Raw genomic sequence first — 23,559 nt, forward strand, 5'->3', positions numbered from 1 at the left:
CGGAGCGTGAGCCGTGCATGCCAACACGTGCACGTGTTCGCCGGCAGGACTGAGACAGATGCAGCGTTACACAAGAGATTCAAGAGAATCCCACACACAGCAGGAAGCGTCACACCTGCACTCAGGTCGGACTCGGGTCAGGAGAAGCGCTCCAGCCGGCCTCAATGTCTTTACAGCAACAGTGTGGAGTGATGGAGAGCTCCTGAACGTCTACTCTCCTCTTCCTGAAAGCTTCCTCCTCTGCTGACCCTCTGAACTCTCTGCACTTTTTCTGCAAATCTTCAAACCGTCTCCGTGTGAGGCTGTTGCCGCACGTCATGAGCGTCTGACAGATCCCAGCAGACGTCCGGGCCGCTGTTCGAACATGCAGGCGAGGCCGGCGAGGTCAGGTGATGGGTGTGTCTGCCGGAACGGCTGCTGCTAAATGCTTCACATTTATTCATGTAGGTCACATTTACACTGTGACCTGTAACCCTGAAGCACCTCTCCCACCGAGCCTCAGCACGTCTGCAAGGATTTCTTTCATTTACAAAGACCAAACATGTCTTTTAAGTACAACATCTACAAAAAAAAAAAAAAAAAAAAAATGGAGGGAACAGTTCTGTGTGTCCTGCTCATCGTGTTTCTGTTCTCAGCCTTAATTTCAAGCATTTATCTGCAGCTCTGGAGCGAGTTGAGCGCCACATGTCAACATGCCGGTGAGTGAGGGAAGAACTGAGCCCTACAGCATCTGTGACCGCTGACTCAAACTGCAACAACTTCTTCCTCCAACACCGCCCTGTCCCGGGCCCAGGCACAGCTGTCGGCTGGCCTGGTCACAGGCAAGAGATAAAAACAACAAACGAAGCCTGTTTAACACGGCAGCATCACCTTGATTTCTGCAGTCTGGTATTTTGTGCTCTAACTAATTCGAGCAACCAGGACATAATCCTTTGTTTACCGTGGATTTGACAAACAAATCTTTCCAAATAGAGCTTGTAAATATTTCTCGTTGTTCAAGCTGTTTAAAGTGCCAGTAAGGTGTGAACTCCTCCCAGGCAGCTGAAACAGATCTGCTTTTCCCCACGTCAGGCTGTTTTTCATCAGCTACCGTCCCGTGGACGAGCAAGCATGAAACTCCACTGAAAAACCATCAACGTCAAGCTGGCTATGAGCAGCTCATCTACTCGTCATTGGTTGAACCCGAGGTACGCCCAGTAAATCCTCCTCCTCTTCACTTTCCAGCCTCGGAAATATCTGAAGCTCAGAACTTGTTTTCCTTCTGCTTGAACGTTTGGAAAAACGTGCAGCCAAGCCACAAGCACCTCGGGTCGTCTGGCCTCACCGGCTCCGGTGGAAAAGACTCCGTCCTCAGACTTCACCACATTCTTCCCAGCTCTGATTCGCTCAACACCAACATAAAACCAGCGGGCGCTTCCAGAGGGCAGATCTGGTCCACCACGGCCAGAATGTTCCTGGACTTACTGAGCGATTATACAATACAGCAGGGTCCAGATGAGGTCTGCTGTTACTCAGGAACTCAAAAGTCACTTTACTGCTGGAGCCGCCTGTCTTTTCTCCATATTGTTAACGGGTTAAGACATTCAGAAATCTCCAAACATTAACTGAGTCCCACAGAGCTGAAGTCTTTTTGAGGGTCGACAACAAAGATTAGCTTGAAGACAGGATGTGATCGTTCTATTTGTTACCATTATTGAACATATAAGAGAGGCGTGGGATTAAATCGTGCTGCAGATAATGCCAGAGAAGCATTAAAAGGTGACAAATACTAAAAGCTTTTTAAAATAAGAATAAATATCTAATCTTTGTGGAATTTCTGTGGTCAAGTCAAATTGAAATCTATTTTAGTAGAGGAAAAGTCATTGCCTTATTAATGTGACAAATGACTGCAACCATAAAATACAAAGAAAGTGAAAGGGGAGGGATGGATGGGTTAGAAACATGGCTCCCATCCACGGAGTGAGGATCAAATCCAGTTTAGAAAAAAATATTTACTTAAGATTTATTTTTAAATAGCTTCACTGTAGAAATGACCCTGAACAGATGAATTCAGAAGCATCATTTCTATCAGACTGTTGGAGATGGGGAACAACAGAAGAGCGGAGCTGAGGTCTGTAGTTCACCTCCACTGAATCATCTGTCTGCTACATGAAGGACTTTTTCATCACTCGCTCTTGAAGCTGAGTGAGCTGAACCTCCAGAACAACTGAACCCACAAAAATCCAGAGGCTGCAGCTCCGAGTGCCAAGCGTCGTTTGAGGAGGATGAGCTTTTCCATCGACGGCGGACGCCTGAGCGCTCCACACTCGACGGGCCCACTGTGGAAACTCATGTAAAAACCACTCCACTCTGCATATTAATGAAGATCAATCCACTCTCACACACAAGATTTGTCCACATTCCATCTCAGTGTTTTGCATAATTCACATTCATCTAATCGTTTTCCTCCGGCTGCGGAACCTCTTCTGACTCTGCTACACTGAGAGAAGCCATTCGCCACAAGAAGGATCTACTGATAAAATGAATAAGACTGCAGAGACACACGGCAGGACGAAGAGGTGATTTCCAAAATATTTCTCTTTTAACTGCCTCACACTGACTGAGACTCTTCGTGGAGCCAAAGGAAACGAGCAGCCAGTTCCAGCAGCACCAGGAACACTCTGACTTCAACCCACTGTATTTTATTACTAACCTCCACCTCGGTGTGTGAGTAAAACCCTCGGACAGCCCATCGCTCATCAGACCCCGGTGGGGCCGTTTCTCCTGGTTTCAGCGTCTGCTCTGTCTGCTGGGGGGAACCTTGGTGGCGATTGAAAGAGATGGTGTGAGCAGCAGCAGAATAATCTCCTGCAGATTTTCTCTGCCACATGCTAGCAGGCCCTGTGGCAACCTGTTGACACCGATCCCAGAGTCCCAGTGGGCTCGTGCCGGGCGTGCCATCGGCACTTTGTAATCCGCATGGCACGCTGGCTGAACCACCGGAGGATCCGTCTCAATGGGAGTCTCCAGTCTCCCCTAATCCGGAGAGTTGGACAGAGGAAGTTCCCATTCATCCGGTCAGCTGGTCAGAGGAGCACAGTGTGACTGAAGACTGCAATGGCCCCATGAACTCTGAAGACCAAGAAAAATGCTTCTGGGTCACTTTTACAATCCTGAAGAATTAAAAAATAATTGTAATCTGTGAACTCCGGCAAGGCAACGTAAAAGTACCACAATCAGACTTTCATCATTTCATTCATCCGAGACTTAAAAATGGCTACAAGGACGCTTTTGTCTCTGTTTACGAGGCGACATCGTGTATGTTGGGGCGGCTGATGGAGTGGGTCATCCTTCACACCATGTCCTTATAACCTGTCCTCAAACTGAAAATGGCTGCCAGTGGAGTTTGACCATGCTGCATGGCAGCCATTAGCATCACTGCATGAGTGTGTGTGAGAATGTGACTAACAACGATATGCACTTTGAGACTGTGAAATCAGTGTTAATAAAGGTCAATATGAAGTTTCTATGAATGGTTGGAGGAGACCATCTTTACACATTCAGAACAATAACAGTAAGAAATAGAACAGCTAAACTGAAAACTCTGTAGGTTAATTAACCCAGGCTTGAAAAGGTGGTTGGAGTCGTCGGGAATGTGGAAGCGTGCGCTCCATTCCCCCTCAGAAAGCCCTGCTCAGTGGCGGATCGTCCCCGGTGTGATGATGGACGACAGGCGCCCGGCGAGTCGGTCCCGGGACGGATGGCTTTGGACGGACTGCATCGAGGGATGACTCATCAGACGTATGTCACAGCACCCCCTCCCCTCCACCTCATCCCCCCTCCCTCGCTCAACCCCCCCCCCCCCCCTGGCTTTGAACAGTCCTCTTGAAGAAAGCCTCCCATCATTTATTTAGCACAGGCTGATGTATTTTGCATTAAAACCGGCCGAGACGCCTCACTGCACTTCGCTGAATGAAAAGAAGACTCCTGCCACCGCTGGAACCAGTGAACCACTTTGTGTTTTTCAGAGCCAGGTTGCAAACTCAGCTCGGCTGGGGTGAAATGTTTGCATAAATGTTTGGACAGGGAAACAAATTCTCCATCTTTCGCCGCGAGCTGCTGAACCGGAACTTCTGAACGCACGCCGACTCGTGAGCATGAAAACAACAGCTGAGCTGGGCCCATTTTAATTCATAACCACAGAGGATTTCTGCGCTGTAGAATTATCTGATAGCAAGCAGCTTAATGCTCCATAATCTACCCAACCTGAAAATCCCGCCCCCGAGGACACACACCAAGGACCAGAAAAACAGTTCCACCTCGGAGACGGAATTATATCCACAAAGATCGCACAAGTCACGCATAATCCCGCGCCCCCAGCTCATTATTGATGAATTAATGTGAGCTTCACTAAAACCTATTAAACTGTGTGAAGATATGAGGCAGAGCGCTGTGTGATGGGAGAGTGACTGCGTGACCCCCCCATCCCATCTGCAGCAGTGGGGGAGCGTGGCGCAGCAGCCTGTCCACTCCGTTAGCCGAATGCTGTCTAGGTCAGCAGAGAGCGGCCTGATGTAATGAACTATTCCTGGGTCTGTTTAAAGGATCAATAAGGGATTCATCACACGGCCGCCCTGCGCTCAGCAAAAAGACGAATCAGGATGCGGCAGGAAGAAAGAAAAGACGACAAAAAGCAATTGGCCAATGCACAACACAACAACACAACACTGAATCATCTGACTTCAGGAATCACAGCTACTGAAGTAGTTTGATGCATTAAAAGCAGACACTGAAGCTCTTCGAAGGTGTTGGCATTACAACTGCTTTGGTCTCTCGAAACAACACATTTGGTTTGTTTGGGCCAACAAAAACCATTTGGAGAGGCAGAGGTGTCAAAATCAGTTGGCTAGCTCTCGACAACGTACCTACTTTGGTATTCTGAGGCACCAGACGGAGCTGCTGAGCTGTAGGTTTTGGTTACAGGACTATTTCAAAAAGTTTCTGTGCTTAAACTACTTTGTTAGCTTTGGCAGAGGGAAACAATTCACCAGGTTAGTGCTAGCCACAGCAACTAGATGAGTATTTAACAAAATTGCAGTTTTCGGCATCACAACTTTTCTACTTAGCTCGAGGCTCGACCACTTCTCAGATAGGCTGCGGTAGCCAGTCTTTCGGACAGGTTGTGTTAGCTACCTGCTGGAACATCTGCTAACAGTAAAACTATTTGGTTAGGTTCAACATCACAAATATTTGGTTGACTTGAAGATACCATGGTACAAGTAAACAGTTTCCAGGGAAATCTTCGCTTTAAGTAGCCGATGTTAGCATCACATGTTCTCTCAGATTATTTACTGAACATACTTTCACTCAGATTCAAATGAACAAATGTCTGACTAAAATCAAACAGAACCCTCTGACCAGAGCTCCACTGAGTAATCTTGCATCCTTCCTTGCTATATTTTTGTCTTTCTCTCTGTTGTGATCACAACACACTCTGGAGGTCACCCTCTGTTTCCTAATCGGATCAATCAAACAACACTAACGGTCAACACAAAGCCTGCAGGAAACACAATCCAAACACTCTGCAAATAAATGATCAACTTCAGTATTTCTCTGTTTGGAGGACACAGCAGCCACTGCATGATGGGAGATGAGAGACGTGAAGCAGGAGGGAGGAGGGAGAGGAGGACTGAGAGGACAATGACAACAACTACAACAACAACAGAGCAGCCACTGTCTGACAAGTTCAAACATCCCTCAGCACGAGTTTGCGGCGAGCCGCGGCCGTCCTCTGCAAGCGTCAGCTGGAATGACATCAGGGAGAGATGGGAAGAGGGGAGGGTGGGGGGAGGATGGCGGGCGATGCCAGAGCAGCTGCAGCAGCCGGTCCCGTCTGCCAGACACCTGCCCCGCCGTTCTGCCCCTTCCTCCAGTCTCACCTCACACCGATACCAGAGCGGTCAGTGTCCCTCACAGAAAACACAACGCAGAGGTGAGACGACGGTGGCGGCGGCGGCGGCGGCAGCAGCAGCAGCAGCAGCAGCAGCAGCAGCAGCAGCAGCAGCCCTACCGGCACAGGGAGGCGGCGAGCGGCCCGGCGAGGAGTCCAGACTGCCAGGATGAGTGCGAGGGACCATCCTTACTCATTCACCTCCAGCTCCAGAGAGAGAGAGAGAGAGAGAGAGAGAGACAGAGAGAGAGAGAGGCAGCTCGGCCTGCTCACCCTCCACACCCCGCCCACTCTCTCACCCCTCCTCCCTGCTCTCCCTCTCCCCGCCTCCCTCCCTCTCGGCGGAGTTGTGTGTCCAGCCTGACGCAGCCTGCCGAGTCCTTGCCGCTGCAAGGTCGAGGTACTGTCTCTGTGCCGAGTCCTTTCCAGAGAGAAGCCGAGGCCCTGCGGCTGAGAGCGGGGCCCGGGTGATCTCTGGCAGGCCGCCGTCCGCCTCCTCACTGGGTTAAGATGAACTAATTAACGACACGAGTCGCTCTGACTGCAGAGGAAACACGCTGACTTCTGTGGTGATGAAGTGACAAATCAGAAAAAGGATGAGGCAAGCAGAGGGTGACTGTCCTTCTGATGGGAAGTTAAGCTTCTGTTTGGTTCCATTTAAGGGTTTGAGGCGATAATCATTTAGATTCAGACATGAATAGTGCTGGTGGCAAGGAGACAATACCAGAGTGGGATATTCATTTCATTTTTCATTCTTTCTCGCGTAAATAAAGTTGTATTCAGAGGTATTCCATGAACAAACAAGGTACGTTCCTTAAAGAGTCTTTTGGGGTGTGTTTGAATGAATCCTACCAATCAAGGAATACACAGAGGCCCCGTTACCTGGACAGTGTTTTCAAGGGAAAATGTAAAACTCTGTTTACATGAGCATGTCCCTGCAAACAGCTTTCTGAGAACACTCTGTCTCCGTGGAGACGGCAGAAATGTGCTCCACAGCCAAGAGAGCAGAGACAACCAAAACAATGTTTTCCTCCAGAGTGTCTTGACTCCCAGTCCAGATCCTCCTGATCCTGGTTCCAGTCCAGTCTTACTAACCTTGCCGACAAGCTGAATTCTCGCGGTATTTGTTCTCACACACCACGAGAATCCATCTTGCACCGCTCGCGCCTATGTGCTTGGGATCTGACCAATCACGCGTCGTTGAGGCCGGGACATGAAGCTTTGACGGAAGCAGGAAGCGACGGACTGCTAATAATATTAGCATGGCTAGCAAAAACAATGGATGTCCCGACAGCGATTAAATCTGTTTTGGATGAATCCTCTATTGTGTCTTTGAAAAATTATCATCAAGAGGTTTTTTCTTTGCAGTGATTGGCTGAAACCAAACATGGTCAGGCGGCGCGCTGTGTCCTTCCATCCAATGAACGCAAAGAGTTCTACAGCAAGTCCCTCCTTCCCTGAACGGATTCACCGGGTGAAGTCCCAGATTGACGTGAAGCAATTCGTTGCTGCTCATGTCAGTATGGCTTTAGCCAGGTTACAGTCTTACTGTTTTGACCAAGGTGATAAAACTTCTATGCAGTCATGTTTTGTTTTGCATCTTGTTCATCATATTGGTCCTCCAGAGGGGTTTTTGGTGGAAGGTGTTTTCATGTATAGAACACCAAGTCGGATTGTTAGTGTGGTGACTGTCAACTCTAAAACCACCAAGTCCAGGAGAACCTGGACTGGAACCAGGACCAGGACCACTGGGAGTCATGACGGTCTGGACCAAGACATTGTTCTGATTGTCTCTACTGGGCATGTGCAGAACCACTCCTTGCTACGTCAGCGGTGTGCAGTAGCAGCGTTTCCACCGTCGTGAAGACGGAGTCTGAGTGATATCAAAAAGTGGCCCCGCCCACCGTTGTCACAAAAAATACAATGAAAGCTTTATGTTTTCACTTCAAAACGTTGTAATCAGGGCCTCAGAGTCTGAAAACTCGACTCACACTCAGCCTGGAACTGGAGAAAACCACTACAGCCAGACTCATTGTTTAAAATAGACAAGGAAGCTTTACAATTGTTTCACCAGAAACTTAAAAGTGAAATTTTCAATTGTAGTAATAAAATCACAACACAAACTGTGTTCTACCAAACGATTGAACAGCAAAAGAAAAAAAAGCCATGCCTCAAGAAAGACCTGCCTAAAGCACAACGCCAGCAGCACGGAGCAGCGAGAGACCAGCGTCCACCGTCAGGCTCCACACAACCAGCAGCATCCGACTTACTGTTGCGACTGTAAACTGCAGCTGGCACGGAGCGGCATTAATATCCCGAGCGAGCCTCTCGATCCACCTGGGAGGAAGTTTGCCAGGGGTCGCGCCCCCTTCCGACGCTGGCGCTCACAGGCCCGGCGCCAGGACGACTGATGCCACGGCACAACTGCCGGCGGTGCCAGGAGAGCCGAGCGGCGCGGAGCGGAGGGGGAAAGTGGAGGCTCGCCGCTGCACTCCTGCCACGCGGCCTATAGGATTATGGGTAATGGGATTTCCCACTAATGGCTCCTTCTGACAGGTGGTGTCCCCGTTTAGCTCAAGTTCAGCTCTGGCTATAAAAACACGGAGAAGGTTTAAAGCTTTCTCCTGCCCAGGCTGCAGAATAGATCCACCTTAGCTTGTTTACACCAGTGTTGAGGCTGCAAATCAGATTTTCAACAGGAAACACAAAAATAACTCCCGGAAGACTCGTAGGGTTTTACACACTGCGAACAGGAGACAATGCTTAGAAGTCCTGTTCTGTCTAGACAGCTGACTTTTCCTACGCTACCGTTCTGCTCCTGAAATTCACAGTTTTGTAGCACATATAAATAAAAAAGCCCTCACTCACTCTGTCATTCAAGAGGGAAGAACATCGGGTTTCCAAATAGACAGACGTGGATGTGCTTAAAGACATTCGACCCCTCAAACATCTTTCCCTTCATTTCCCAGAGTTCACCGTGATAGGATCTCCGTTTCAGACCATGGCCGTGTGGAGGACGGCCAGATCCTTCTAACTCCTGGACTCCAGCTGGTATCTGGCTTTCTGCAGGGGGCAGATATGGCATCAAGGCACGACCACAACAAACACGTCCAGCCGAGGGACACGAGAGTTCAGGCTGCAGGAGAATCTGAAAGCTTTAGAGCCAAAGCAGTCACCAAATATATCACCTGGAGCTGCAAAGGACATTTTTAGGCAATTTACAAAACAAGAAGTAACACATACCTTGAATACAAATAACATAAACTACTCTGTTACTTCCAGCCAGCCTGCTGATTACTTTAGTTAGGCTGGAAGTTATTCCTTTTCTTCTTTTTGTGTCCAAATCTTGTCTCATTCGTGTGAAACCAATCCCAATTTCTGTCTCTTCTCAATAATCTGTCCTTCAGTGTAAAAGTCACAGTACTTCTAAGAGCAGTTAACCACTGGAAGGCAGATAGATCCTGAGAATATTACTAGGTTAACGTGATGATTTAGTGGATAGCTGGAATCAGGGGAGCTCTTCTTCTCTTTTAGCAGCAGCTGCTTCGAAGGCTGCAGTCTCGCCGCTCTGAGGCCAAACGTGTTGCCCAGGACTGCCGGTAAGGTTAAAGCGTAAGACTATTGTCATGCACTGTTTGCAGCACGACAGGGCGACGGCACGGCATCTCCTCCGCCTCCGCCAGGCGAGGAGTGGAGGGACGAGGGGAGCAGAAGAGGAGTGGAGGGGGAAGACGAGAGCGACAACAATAGCTGGAGGCCACGTCATAATGTAATGATGCTAATGAGGATAAAGCAGCTTGCCACCTTTTCTCCGTAAGCCTCTGAAAGCGGGACAGCATGTGACGCCGCAGGGATCAGCACACTGTTTCACACGTTGCAGCACAAAAGCGGTGTGTGGAAGTGTTGAAGACGGGCGAGCTAACAGCCGGACAAGAGTCCGCTCCATTACTGTAAAACTCCTGCCGGGCGTCCGGCCGCGCCCGCCGCTTCCTCTACACATCTGCTCCGCTCTTCATTTCCCATCGATGGTAGGAGAAAATCCTCAAGGTGAAACATGCGGCGATGAACAGGACGCCGCGGTGGAAACGCCTCGTCGTCACGGCAATCTGGCAAGGATTCGTGAATTAAAAAAACACCTCCACCCATTCATCTACTCATCCATCCATTCATCAGAGGATGTCACACATAAGGCCCGTGGGCCCAAGCCGTCTCGCCGGAGCCTCCAATCGGCCCAACCACCGAGCACATGGCAGCAACTTCAAATAAATCAGAGATTGAAAGAAGAATAAACACATATCTTCAGAGCACAACACTGAGACCCAAACAAGCTAGCAGCTAGCAGACCAGCATTAGCCTCAAAGCCTGTAAAAACACCCATAATGCAACAGCTACATGGGGAGTTGTTTGGACATTTCTCTGTAATTTGCTTCACTATAAATGACTTTATGTCAAGATTGGACCAAGTCGTAGTAGTAATTCTGAAAATAGACATTTTCCCCACGTGTACTCCGAGCCACAACAAGGAGAAACTTTAAAGTTTAAATTGGAATGTTACTGTGGCTCTATGAGCTGAAGTGTTTGACAACCCTGCGCTAAAAGATATTTTTCTTAGAATAACATGAGAGAAAGTTTGTCTCCATGTGACATTTTAGTCTATTTTCAGAACTCGTATCGTGTCGTCTCTTTCTGAAAAGGATCAGGCGTGTTAATTACAAGCTGTGCAGGTCTTTTAAGTGCTTTTTGTCTAAACATAGTATCGCCATCTCTCTGTCACATCGTACTGTGTAATTTTTATCTCAAGAAAAAACACAGACGTGGGAGGACGGCAGGCTAAATGTAAGTTGTTCTCTGCATTAAAATATGATGGTGTGTGAATACAGGGCATCTTTACAGGACCTGAGGGCCGAGCTGAGTAAGAATAAAGCCAGATCCTGGAGCCCAGCCCAGGTATGAAGCCAAACGCCTTGGAGGAACCTCACCTTGCTCCCATACTGCTCGAACTTGTAAAGACAGAGGCGAGGAGAAAAAATGCATCACTGTGCAGAAGAAGAGAAAATGTTTGGGTGTGACGCCCTCAGAGGCCTTTATAATGAGGCAGAGACAGATGCAGGACTTACATAACAGCAGTACAGCCTGGAGAAACAGCAGAAACACGGCAGGAGAGGAGCTGAAACCGCCGGTTCAGACATCACCATGGAGCTGGACTGTCAGTGCTGTACGCAACGTGACCATCAACGCTATGGCAATCTCCAAAACGTAACGCTTTTCTGAGACGAAAACACACTTAACGGTGTGTTTTTTAACCTGAAGGGTTCGTGTGGAAACAGGGCCTGAGGAGTCCCGGACTGATCCCCAGTCTGAGCTCAGTCAGGCTAATATTAATCAATCACAGTTTTGGAGCTCATGGGGTCAAAAATGCAATTTACACCAAGGTCCTGTCACTTCTCACGGGGCAAACACACACACACACACACACACACACACACACACACACACACACACACACACACAAAAGAGGTGTTCAGTGATTCAGCTTTTGGTATTTGAGACTAAAATATGCATGCATTCTCCAGGACCGCGGTGACAGCGGAGGTGACAAACCCTTGAAGACACAGTGCTGCGATACTGAATCATGATGTCGACGATGTTTGGAGTCCAGCTCTCGGTTTTTAAAAATGCGAGGGGGAACACGAGGGTAAACAGCTCATCTCTGAGCCCACAGGCTGCAATTTAATGCGACCAAACAGCCACAGTTTGACTAAATGACTGATAAATATGGATGTGGAACAGAATCATTAGATCCACCATTCATGCCTGAAAGTGTTTCTTTTGTTTCAGTTCTTTTTTTCAATTAATTTCCTGAGCAGTATTTCTGCTTTCTTACTTTCCCTGAACTCCGATGCAGCAAATAAACAACATGCATGGAAAGATGTCTGAGAAATGTCTGAAACAGGACAGAACAGGAAGTGATTTAATGAGCTCCGGAGCTTTGTGTCGCTCACTGAATATTTGACAAAATTCGTCTCATTTTTATCTTCTTTGCTCTTTCTAAGCGGCTTATATCTTTTCATTTTAAAAGCTTTTTTTTCTTTTTATCACTCATAAGTGAAGCCCCTACCATCGCTCCAGAGGTGTCAAACCTAAGGCCTGTGAGCCAAAACTGGCCTCCAAGAGGGTCCAACCCGGCCCATCAATCCTCCCAGCATATCGAAAAAATTTCAATGGAAACATTGATTAAAAAATAAATAAACAAATAAACAAATAAATACATAAATAAAAAATAAGTGTTTTGGTCACACTAACCTGAGAAATCTGTGAAAGCTAGCTAACTAGCATTAGCCTCAAAGCCATGCCATCAGTGTAGGTCTGTTGTAAAGGTGAGGTTTTTTGGACATTTCACTGTATTTTGTACCAGAAAATGTAATTAAAATTGCCTTCTGTTGCAACTGTTGGGTTTTTGTGAAAATGAAAACATTTTCCTGAAGTACATTCTGCTTTACAGCAAAGAAAAACTTTAAAGCTTAAAATTCAAAGGTTATCAAGGCACTGTTTTCCCCGTCCGGCTGAGACTGGACTGTATGCAGCCGCTCAAATAAACTGTGTTGGACATCTCTTCTAACCTTAAAGCAAGTTTTACAATGCTGTGAGTGAACCAATCCACAGCCAGCAGCAGAAAAGGGAAGCTGCTGCTGCTGCTGCTGCTTCTTCTTTTTTTTTTTCAATTTAAGCCCCTTCCTTGTTGTACTGTCAAGTGTCCAGCAGAGGGCGGTATTAATCCAGTCATGAGGCTGCTTGAGCCCACAGGAGCACAGATCATTTTCATATTCAGAGCCGCCAGCGCCATCAAAACCAGGTGAAGAATCAGCAGCAGATATTTGGCTTCATGTTGAAGGAAGAGCAGCTGGCTGCTCTCACTTCACACTCGTCCTTCTGCGGCGCTCAGGACACGCCGGCTGACGCCGTCCTCCGGCCTGCGCCTCTCATATAATTGGGGTGAAGGGGGTTTGCATTCAGATGAAGCACAAATAAGACTTTTCCCTCTTTCTCTTGACCAAAAGCATTGTCTCCTGTAAAACCTGAAGTCTCTCTTTCTTCTCCCACCAATTAGAGGCGGGCGCTGAGCGGGGGGAGGAGGGACGACGGGCCATCTCCATCAGCCTGCGAACCACTCGGGAGCTCATTAGAGCCGCCCGCAGCCCAGAGGCTTGGCGTTGCGTTGGCACTACTTCTGACACGGCGTCAGAACCGTCGGCTAGCAGAAAGAGCCGGCGTGAGGAAGTGAGCGCCGCTTTCAACTGCATCTCCTGACAGCCCGTCACAGCAGCGAGGTGTCCAGACGGAAAACCTTACTACGCTTCTAAAAACAGGCTCCTCGCTGGACGACTCATGGAGCGGCTTGCTCAGAGGCAGCTCTGCCTCGACAGCACTAACTGAATCAAGGTTTTCTGTGCCGAGACCAAAGCAGCTCCAGGTAGACGGCGAAGAGACAAACCCCAGCAGACAGTCGACACGCGGCGGGCTGAAGCGACTCGGATCTCATGCCACTTCCACAGAAAAACTCCCCTTGATAGTGGAGCAAGGTCCCTTCAAAAATCAGATCCTTTTGTCCCCACAGTCTGCCGGGCCTGCGAGCGTTCCCAGGGAAACAGACAAGAAGGCTTTTTCCAGACGATTCAAACACGTGCCATCTCATAGGGAAGCAAAGAGAAGATCTGGGGCCAGATCAGGGGGACCGGATCAATACCCAGACGTCTGGTTCCTGAAACAGGAACCGGGCGGTACATGTGAAGAGCGCTCTGCCGTCTTCATTAAGAGAGTTGACAGAAACCCCTTGTCCCTTCAGATCAAGTATCTGGTAATGTATCCTGGTGTCTCACAGCGGACCTGGTTTGGCCAGGAAGTCTGGAAGACCAGACACCGAGTCCCTGATAGACGAGGGCTTTGTTCCAATCGCTTCATCAAACGTGTTTACATGAGAGTAAACGGCCAGCCTGGTGCCAGATCTCAGGCTCACTGCACTTCCCCGGGCCCACGGGCCTTCATGGCCTCAACAGGTCAGGGTTTTTAATATTCTGTATCTTTGTGGGAAACCGGACCAGACCCTGATTTGTGATACAAGAGAACATTTCTGGATTGTTTCAGTGCGTGCACTCCAGGGCTTCAGGAGCAGGGACTGTCCTCTTCTGGTACCAGGATTTCACCAGCTGTGCGAACACGCCTCAATGTAGAGATGCATTCCTTTCTCTCCCCTCCCCACCCCCCACCCCCAGTGGAGAACAGTAGTCACTGGATCGGATCCACCGAGTCGCCGCGGCAGCAGACGCCAGATGTTTGTGTGCACGGGCAGCGCTGGATTTAATGAGTGTTTACCGTCTTGAGCAGAGCGATGCTGGCCGCATCCTGCTGTCGTCCTGCCGAGCCTCACCTCGCGGGCCAGACGCCACTCATCTCACGAGGGACTCAGCTCCGCTACAGCCATCGTCTTCTGATATTTACAGACTTCAGTACCTATGAGACTGCAGTGCTTTCACTATATTGTCACAATGTCAGTGCTTTATCATCTGTTCACATTCAGAGGAGGGACGGCATTATTTCACACATCATTTATGTGATTCATCAGGATGGAAGCATCAACTACAGCAAGTGAAGGCTCTAAAAAGATTTTAGTTTTTCAATAATATGCCCAGAGTCAGTATTTGTTAATGTTCAATCCCTTTTACACCTGATGACTGACTGAAAAACAGGATGAGGCCCAACTGAAGTCAAATCTTTCTGGACGGAGCCTCAGTATTGTCGTCGTTCGCACCTCGGCTCACAGGAGTAAAATCCTAAGTTTAATTCCAGGATCGGGGGATTTTTCTGTCTGAAGTTTGCAGGTTTTCATTGTATGTGGATCTTCTTTAGGTACTTCAATTTCAGAGTTTATCAGATTAATTATTGGATGAATGACTCCATTTTCTGGTGGAAGGAACGTGTTTCTCCGGTGAGGGACTTGCACCCTGTCCAGGATGGACTCTGCCTTTGTCCCATTGTCAGCTTGGTTTGGACACTGAGGTGGATTAAGTGGTATGGTAGGATGGATGGAGTAAAGGAAGGATGGATGGTAGGATGGACGGATGGAGTGGGTCATTGCGAGTCAAGCCAATGTTTGAAAAATGAGGCTGACAGTGCAGGTCTGCTGCTGATATGTCGACTCAAAACAGCCTTTGACGGTTTGAACTGCAAAACCAAGAGCAAGCTCAAAGGAGCAAAAGCTTCCTTTAACACTTGCACTCTACTAACAGTGCAGTGGAGATGGACGGAAGCTTCACAGGAAAAACAAAATGACAAGCTTGGAGAGTCAAATACAGACATTTCAGATGGTACGTGGTGACAGATCATACACACATCATGAGACCAGATATTTCATCAACGCTACGATGAACACGTCAAGACTTTTCGTGGCGATCACCGTCTCTGGCATCAGCTCCGGGTTTCAGAAGCTCGCCATCACGCTCTTGTCAAACAGGAGGAAAACTGCAAGAAACCACAAAAGCCTGCGAAATGACTGAAGTAGGAAGCGAGCCGATTGTTTTCATGGAGAAAGTCGTTCTTCAAAGTAGACTCGTCCTGACACAATGCGAGAGCTCATCTCCACAAAGCAGCTTTTGTCGGCCTGATTTGAGAGAAGAGGACCTGATGAAAGCTGCCGGCGCCGAGCATCAGCAGAACAATATGATTGTTAGCTGCTCTTTGAGGAGTCGTTGTTTTCAGGCTGGAAGGGAAAATGAGCGACGGCCGCAGTGGTGCTGAAATGAAGACGTGATATCAGTGGAGCTGATGGAAAACGCCAGCGACAGCCATTACGTCCCCGATGCCCATTATCATTTGAGCAGTGCAGATAATCTGCTGTGAATTCCTAATAAGACTGTGTCAACGGCTTCGTCTGCACAGTCCATCAAACGGACTCCGCGGGCGGGAATCAAGGTAAACATCAAACACAGCATATAAACATGCAAACGCACGCTTATGAAAACAGCACTGACCTCTGCTGTGATCGAGTCCAGCGAGACCGGCGTGCTGGTGCATCAGAAAGGAGCGTGTGACTGAGCACGCTCAGTTCGTTCCCCCGGCGTCTCATAGCTAACCCACCGCCGCGGCCGCAGAGCAGCGCTAACAGCTAATCAGAGCTAAAAGGCTTTTCATTAAGACCAGAGGAAAACAGAGTGGTGTGTGGAGACCACAGACTGAGCAGCAGCACGGCCCGGCCATCACAGAGCGCCTCCGCCCGGCCCCCGCCCGACCCCCACCGCCCGACCCCCGCCCGACCCCTCCACAGCCGTGTTCAGTCTCCTCACATGAGATAGCGGGCTGCTGACACACCCCTTCATTCCTCCCTCACACTCAATCTCAAAGTGTTTTGTTGTTCAGCAACTCGTTTCTAGAAAATACTCCCACTTCATCCAAGCTGAGGCTCGTTAAGAATCTACCAGCTCACAAAAACAGACACGAGTGCTTCAAACTCCATCAAGGCCTTTCTACCTTGATGTGCTGGAATCAGAACAATGAACTGGAGCGTCGCTCTGAATCACAGATCGTTTATAGAGAGAGGAAGGAAGTGAAGGCAAGAGCTGGCCGGCAGCGGGGCGACGGAACACTTTGAAGCATTTCCCCCAGTGGCTAATGGTGGTACTGCTCTGTTCAGTCCACGTTCAGTCCACACCTGAATCCCATGAATCCCTTCTCTATCCTGATAATTTGGCCTTGAGGCTCCGTAACAAATAATCTGCTGGTTTGGCTCAAAGCAGTTTGATTTCTCCTCACTGGACACCGTCTCCAGCCGGGGACAGCTGGGTTTGAGCCGTCCGTCGCTCACGCTTCCTCCAAAACCCGTCTTTCTGTAGACGCCTTATGCTGAGATCATTATGCAACAAACCGCCTCACAGCTACACATTTAGAAGGTTATGAGCATGAATTCCAATCTAATGTTTTGATAAATTAAATATCCTCGTAGTTTGTGAAGGTGAGGATGAGTTGTTGATCAGCTGATGTTACAGCGGAGGAGGTTCAGGTCAGAGGTGGAGTCAGTAAAACGCTGGGCTGCAGCATTTCCACTCCAAGCTGTTCTCTGAACTGCCATGATGGATTCCAACAGTTTGCGTTGATTAAAGCTACCATAAAACAGACAGCTGTTTTGCGTCTAAACCTAATCAGCGGAGTCCTGGTGTGTTACCGTGATGCTGCCAGGTGGGGTGAATCCTGGAAACACTACAATCTGCTCATTTTCAGGGGTTTGGAGGATTTTTCCTCCTCAAATTCCACAATGCAACACGCAGAAGTCAAGTATCACCATGCAAAAGAATGCGTGAGCTTCAGCAAACTGTTCTGCTGGCAGAGAGTTCTTGGACGAGCGTTGAGGCCGTTATCTGAGTTTACTCTGGAAGCAGAGAGCAATGTGTCCATGAAATACATTTCCTCGTGCGTTATAATTCATTTAGTGGACGGGGAGCTGACGTCTCTGGCGTGGCTGTAACCCCGTCAGGCCGTTTCCCAGACGATCGCTGCGCCGCACGAGGTGAGCGAGGCATGCTAAACATGTGATTAGAGACGAGGGGAGGATCAGCGGGCGATAAGACACGGAGCAAATACGTGGTAACGACTTTACAAACACACTCCCTCGTCCTCCGCCGGGGGAGGGCCCCCCCCCTCTCGAGCCGCGCCGCATTAATTATGACATTGGTAATAAAGGAAAGTGTTTAACGGGGAGGAATTGCAAATGAGTGGGAATTGATTGGGCCCTCTCTCACACAAATTGATTGCAGTCCTCAGCCAGGAATAATAAAGCCGAAGGAGAAGGTGGAGAGAGGGGAGGAGAAACCAGGCGGAGGAGGTCAGGAGGAGCGCTGGGCGGAGGACGGGAGGAGGACAGGGCTCCAGAGGTGGAGCGGTGGGCGGAGGACAGGGCTCCAGAGGTGGAGCGGTGGGAGGAGGACAGGGCTCCAGAGGTGGAGCGGTGGGCGGAGGACTCGGCTCCAGGTAATAACTTGTGAGTCCTGAGTCTCTGCAGCACTTTGTAAACATAATTAGAAACAGTGATGTGAGATGCAAAGTCAAAGTACTTTTAATTTAAATACTGGCAGGATGCTAAACAGTTGTGCACTTTGATCATTACCCCCCCCCCCCAACCCAAATAAAAAAAAAAGCCAGGTAATGCTGCCAGTGACGGATATTTCCCCCCGACGCAGGACCAATGGGCATGGGCGGAGAGCAGGAGCTGCTCCAGAAAGCATTAGCCCCCTATTGATCAGCTGCGGGGCTGCAGCTTCCACACAGCGCCGCGGTGATGTGAAGCCAGCCGCTGCTGGGGTAAACATCTGGGAAACAAACACCCCTCATGAGGAAGTTTGCACATAAACTAATTAATCTGGGTTGAAACGCAGCGCTCTGCTGAGAGCCGTTCGATACAGTTTGTTCCTGCGATCTGAAGCAGTGGATTTGAGGTGATCTGAGCAGCGGGGGAGGGGGGAGGGGGGTGTTACGTCTCCGCGGTGCTGGACAGGAAGAAAACGCCTCTGCTTCAAACTTGTCATCGTCACATAAACTGCTCTGACGTCCGATTGGACGGAAAGTTGATTTTCTGTGGGATTCAGGTCATCAGTCCTGAATCGAATGTGGAAAAATCTGATAAAATGTACCTCGAACTGCAAGTCATGTTCAACCTTTAAGCTGAGGTGAAAAGCTTCCAAAGTTTGAAATACAATGGTTCTGAAACACCACAAAACTGCATTTATAAAGAGGTTTTAGTAACAAGTTCAGGGCAAACATTGAAACATATTCCCAGCTGCTTTTTACCTGGTTTTAGCAGTTTCCTCCTTTTTCAGCATTTTCCAGACAATTTTGACATTTAGTAGAGAAATACTGTATTATTCCCGCAGGGACATTGCTTTAATCAATGATCCACACAGAATTAACAGAAAGAAAGGAGGAGGCGCTGTTCGTCGTTTCAAGAATGAAAACAACCAGAAAGGAAAGTTTTCCTTCTTGTTTCAACGGGGCCTGAGGCATTCTAGTATAAATGTGAGATAACCTTTGGTGTAAAACCATGAATGGAACAGTTTCACCAGTTACAGACATCCCAGATATCGCCTATCATCTGCTTGCATGGGTAAAAAAAAAAATGTTCCAAGGCTCCAACATTTGTTTAAAATGAGAAACCATCATGTGGAAATCTGGCATTCAGACTAAACGCTGGCTGGATTCAGACACGACCAGCATGAGAATGGGCCAAAACTCACCAGGCAAATAGCGACTAATGATGAAATGATGATGATAACTGATATCTGATAAGATACTGACTGTGTGAACATGGTTTTATAAAATCTGATCTGCTGCTGGCTCAGAGAAAAGGACAGCGGGCTCCTTAAATCTGCCATTAACAGGGAAAACACGTCAATGATGACTAAGATGACTAAAGTACAGGATTTAGTAATATAGTTAAAAAGGGAGCAAAGTGTATCAGAATTCAGTCAGAATTTTGGTTTATTACAAAGGATTCGATCAGAGTAACAAGATAAGTAATCTCCACTGAGAACAATTCAAGTTGCTTTTCACTCATTTGTGTTTCTGTGATCGTTGTACCAGGTTTCTAATGAGGACCTTTCCTTCCTTTGATCCCTCCATGTGACTCATGTCTGGTTTGAGGCGATGATCCGAGTCAAGATGCTTCCAGAGGTCGAGGATACGTAAGCGTCCAGGTGTTGCAGCGGTTTATACTGTATGCACGGCAGAGGTCATGATGGAAACCACATGCGCCGTGCACATGCAGGACGGCGCTCTGGAGAGCCCCACCCCCCCAGCTGATCTGGATGGTACGGGATCAGAGCCAGGACTGAGCGGAACGCTGCCCCTCCAGAGCCGGAGCGAGGACAGGCTCCTTCTGGCCGCCGGGCCCCGACCGGCGCTTCCCCTGCTGGGGCGCCGGCGGCTCGAGGTCACAGCCACTCGCCGGATTGGACGGGCAGCTCAGGGTCGCCGTGGCCATTAGCGGCTGCCGGGCACGGCCTCATTGACATGCATGGAAGATTGATGAGAACCCCAGGTGGCGGCGGCGGCAGCGTCCCCGACCACCACGCCGCCGTCGGCTCATTACAGACACAGTCAGCGCCTGACGGCGATCAGAACGCCACGGAGAGGGCAGCAGGTGCCTCGGCTGCTGCGGATCACAGATCCACTCTGATCCTACAGGAACACACACTCTGCCTCACCCAGACGTCCGGCCTGGATCCTCTGGCGACACGACCCTGATCCAGTCTGACATGAGAACCAAGCAGCTGCTTACGTTCTGTCACTGAGGAGGAAATTAGGGCCATCAATGTAAAGTTCACCCAAATAACTGTAAAATCACGCAGCTTAACGCTAAGTCATAACTTCTGGCTGAACCTCCTCAATTACCAGAGTCTAATAATCGCTGGAATGCAGAGAAAACGAGATGAAGTGTCGGGCAGCAGCTGTCAGTGTTACTATAAACAGAGAAGTCCTGAACACTGATCCTCTTTCACTCATGGCTTCTACTGGAACATCACTCACAATTTCACCATTTTGTTGATTTTTACAGATGAAAAAGATCCAGAACTCCTCACACTCAGCTTGTTTTCTCAAACATCCTTTCCTCTGGTCCTCATATTTTTTTTAATTTTAAAAACAATCGTCTGTGTTAATTATTGAGCGAGTTGTGGACAGATATATATGGAGCCCCTGAACACACCGCCGCCTGAAAGAGAATACCTGGATCACATTACAGACCGACGCTGAATTATTTACAGCCACGAGCTGACAACATTCTGCAGATGTGCCATCCTCCACATGCTGAGGAACGAAAGAGACCAGGTCTGATCTGTCCAATCAGGACAGAGAGGCGACAATGTGTTTTACTGAGGAAACCTCGACAACCCTGAGCCCGACGCAGGAACAGGAGAAAAGCCAGGTTTACACTTGCACGACTTTTTGCCACGACGTTGTCGTGGCAAGGCGTGGCAATCTGGAGTCACGGACCGGCAGGCTCCCGCACTGTTCACGACCAGTTCATGAATAGTTCATGAATGCGCCCGTCAGTGTCGCGAACTGGCACGACGCATTCACGACCCATTCACGCATAGTTTGCGAGCTTCCCGCATTGGCACAACGTGGTTGCGTGCGCAATTACGCACGTCATATAAAAAGGGGGCTTCCCCAACCCCGGGTCATTGTTGGATTTGCTGTGGAACAGACGACATGCTGAACGCCAGAGACGCCGTCACTGCGGGGAAGAGAAGGTCCTGTACCTGCAGCTGCTCTGTGTTGAAGAGCAGCAGAACAGGCGCTGCCGAGGGCCCCGAGCTGGAGGGGGCCCCGACGGACGGCTGACATCAGTCAGTTTCAATGACAAATTAAAGGCGCTACACTTGATGCTGCAACGACAGTGTGTCGAAAATCCCCCGCATGGGGCCCTGTTCCGGGTCCTCGCCGGTGGCCACGACTGGTAGCATCCTCCCGCATCGTCCCGACGCGTTCACGGACAGGTGGTGCTTGGTTCACGGCCCGTTCGCGATATTTTGTCGTGACCAAAATTTTGAACATTTCAAAATTCTCGTCCTGACATGGCACGCAGTCACGACGGGTTTACGCACACTTCACGCCACTTTACGAGTGGTTTGCGACTCGTTTTGTGCCAATGCGTGCCACAGAATCGTTCAAGTGTAAACCTAGCTAAAGAGTGTGAGGCCAGTGAAGACCTAATGATAGCGTCTTTCAGCTCTGAATCGGACTCACCCTCACCATACACTCCTCGCAGGACTCCTCCGGGACGCAGCGACACGCTCCTGAATGCTCCTCGCTGTTCGATCTGCAGGGATCCAGCGCCTCAGCGTGAAGCCAGGTCCTCCTTCACACGGCTCCCAGACGCCTCTGTGGGTCAGTGGGACGGCCCTCGCTGCTCCAGTCCTCCCAGGTCCTCCCCAGTCCTCCCCAGTCCTCCACTCTCCCTCGGTTCAGTAGCTAACACCCTCCTGCGGCGCCCAGCTGGAGCAGATCAGGTTTCCTCAGCCTCTACTGTTTCGCTGTTAGAGCTGTGCCAGCCTCTCCTGGACGCCCTCGGTCTTTAAAGGGACCTTAAGGTTGGAGGCGCTCTCCTGACAGCAGGAAGTGTGTGTGGTGATCCCGTCACACACAGCAGTGGAGTGTTTCAGCTGGGAGTGCAGTGCGACCGAAGGGTCAAGCTGTCAGGACGGTCATAACCAGGAAAAGGGACCGGCTCGGTAAAACGGCGTGAGACCAGCGACACTTTCCACAGAAATAGCAGAACCGCTGAATGGTAAATGTTCTACACTGATATAGTGCTTTCCACGCTGCTGCAGCAGAGAAATCATGTTTAATATTACCTTCTTTAATTTGAAGAACATAAAAAGTTCAGAAGAGCTTTCCACACATCACACAGCCATAAAACTGCATCTCTCCATCTTTACGTCCGTCTGAAATACTGAACCTGTTAGTTTGGCTCGAGTGAGTTTGTATGTTTGGAGCTACTGAGGACGAACAACTTAAAAAAACAGTATTAGCTAGAAAGAAGAAGGAGATTGTGTGGCGTTCTTGTCAGTGTGTTCATGGATGATTTTCATAAAAATTCAAAGCTGTATTTTAGTTAAACACTGAGTGTCGACATTGTCTCCTGCAGCCATAAATAAATGAATCATGACTCTAATCTGTGGATACAGTCAAACCCAGAGTAAGTCAGCCATTTAAAAATATCGGAGTGTGTGTCTGTGTGTGTGTGAGTCAGTGTGGAGTCATCTCCAGCAGGTCGGGGACTCCGGGAGCGAGAAAAACCCTGGAACTGAGGCAGAAAATGTCTGGAAAATGTCTGGAAAATGTCCAGCTAACACGAGGCCACGTGCACGCTCCCGTGCACGCTCCCAAGCAGACAGAGCAGGAGGCCAGGAACCCCATCAGAGGTTCTCATGTGGAGAACGATGAGGAAGCCCTGCAGCCCGGGACTCCGGGCGGGGCAGATGGTGCACGGTGCTGGGCTCCTGCTGACTCAGGCTGCTGCCGCACCGGCCACTAATGTCAGCCCTGCTGTGGTGGAATCGGTGTGTGGAGCCATTAATGCTTCCCCTGGTCGCCCTGCAGCCTCCCTGGAGGCCCGGAGCGAAGCTTCTCCGTGACACAGAGCCGAGACGCCACATGGAAATGACACGGCTGCTAAATCATCTGCCGGAGGCCGAGAGGACGGGATCACTACTCTTTCATTTAGATTCCCCCAAAACACCAGAGAACGATGGGAAAACGCTTCAAGTTGTTCTAAATAACCGAGACCCAGCGTGGGAAGAGAAAAACACTTGAGATCTTTCCACTAGAAAACTACAACAGCGGCGAACAGAGGGCGAAGCGACGGACGTGTCCTGCGTCGGGGGTCAAAGCGGGGTCGCAGGCTGGGAAGGTGAGGAAGCCCTCCACGCTTCAAGTCGTTCATCAAATAATAATGCCAAACATCTGCTGGATTGGAGGCAGGAGCTTTTTCCTGAATGACGTATTCTTGTGCTGGAGTGTGACTGAAACAAGCTGCCTCAGATATTTCTGACTGTTCCCCAGACCGGCTGAAGATTAAACACAGATTA

The 23,559-nt window shown here is 49.3% G+C and overlaps 1 protein-coding gene across 6 annotated transcripts in view; it reads right to left on the reverse strand.

Annotated features, from left to right (window-relative positions):
* iqsec1b (IQ motif and Sec7 domain ArfGEF 1b) overlaps nt 1–23,559 on the reverse strand; it is a 166,847-nt gene that overhangs the window by 35,066 nt on the left and 108,222 nt on the right. The window contains exon 1 of one of the 6 annotated variants that reach the window (XM_030091293.1): nt 8,200–8,323. The exons of 4 other annotated variants lie outside the window; for them this stretch is intronic. In XM_030091293.1, the coding sequence (XP_029947153.1) occupies nt 8,200–8,237 (38 nt within the window). In that variant the 5' untranslated portion in view covers nt 8,238–8,323. Of the gene's footprint in view, nt 1–6,049; nt 6,123–8,199; nt 8,324–23,559 lie in introns of those variants that run through there. One more of the 6 variants, XM_030091297.1, reaches the window with a different exon arrangement.

The sequence above is a fragment of the Salarias fasciatus genome, chromosome 5 (assembly GCF_902148845.1).
Source record: "Salarias fasciatus chromosome 5, fSalaFa1.1, whole genome shotgun sequence".
Lineage (NCBI taxonomy): Eukaryota > Metazoa > Chordata > Actinopteri > Blenniiformes > Blenniidae > Salarias > Salarias fasciatus.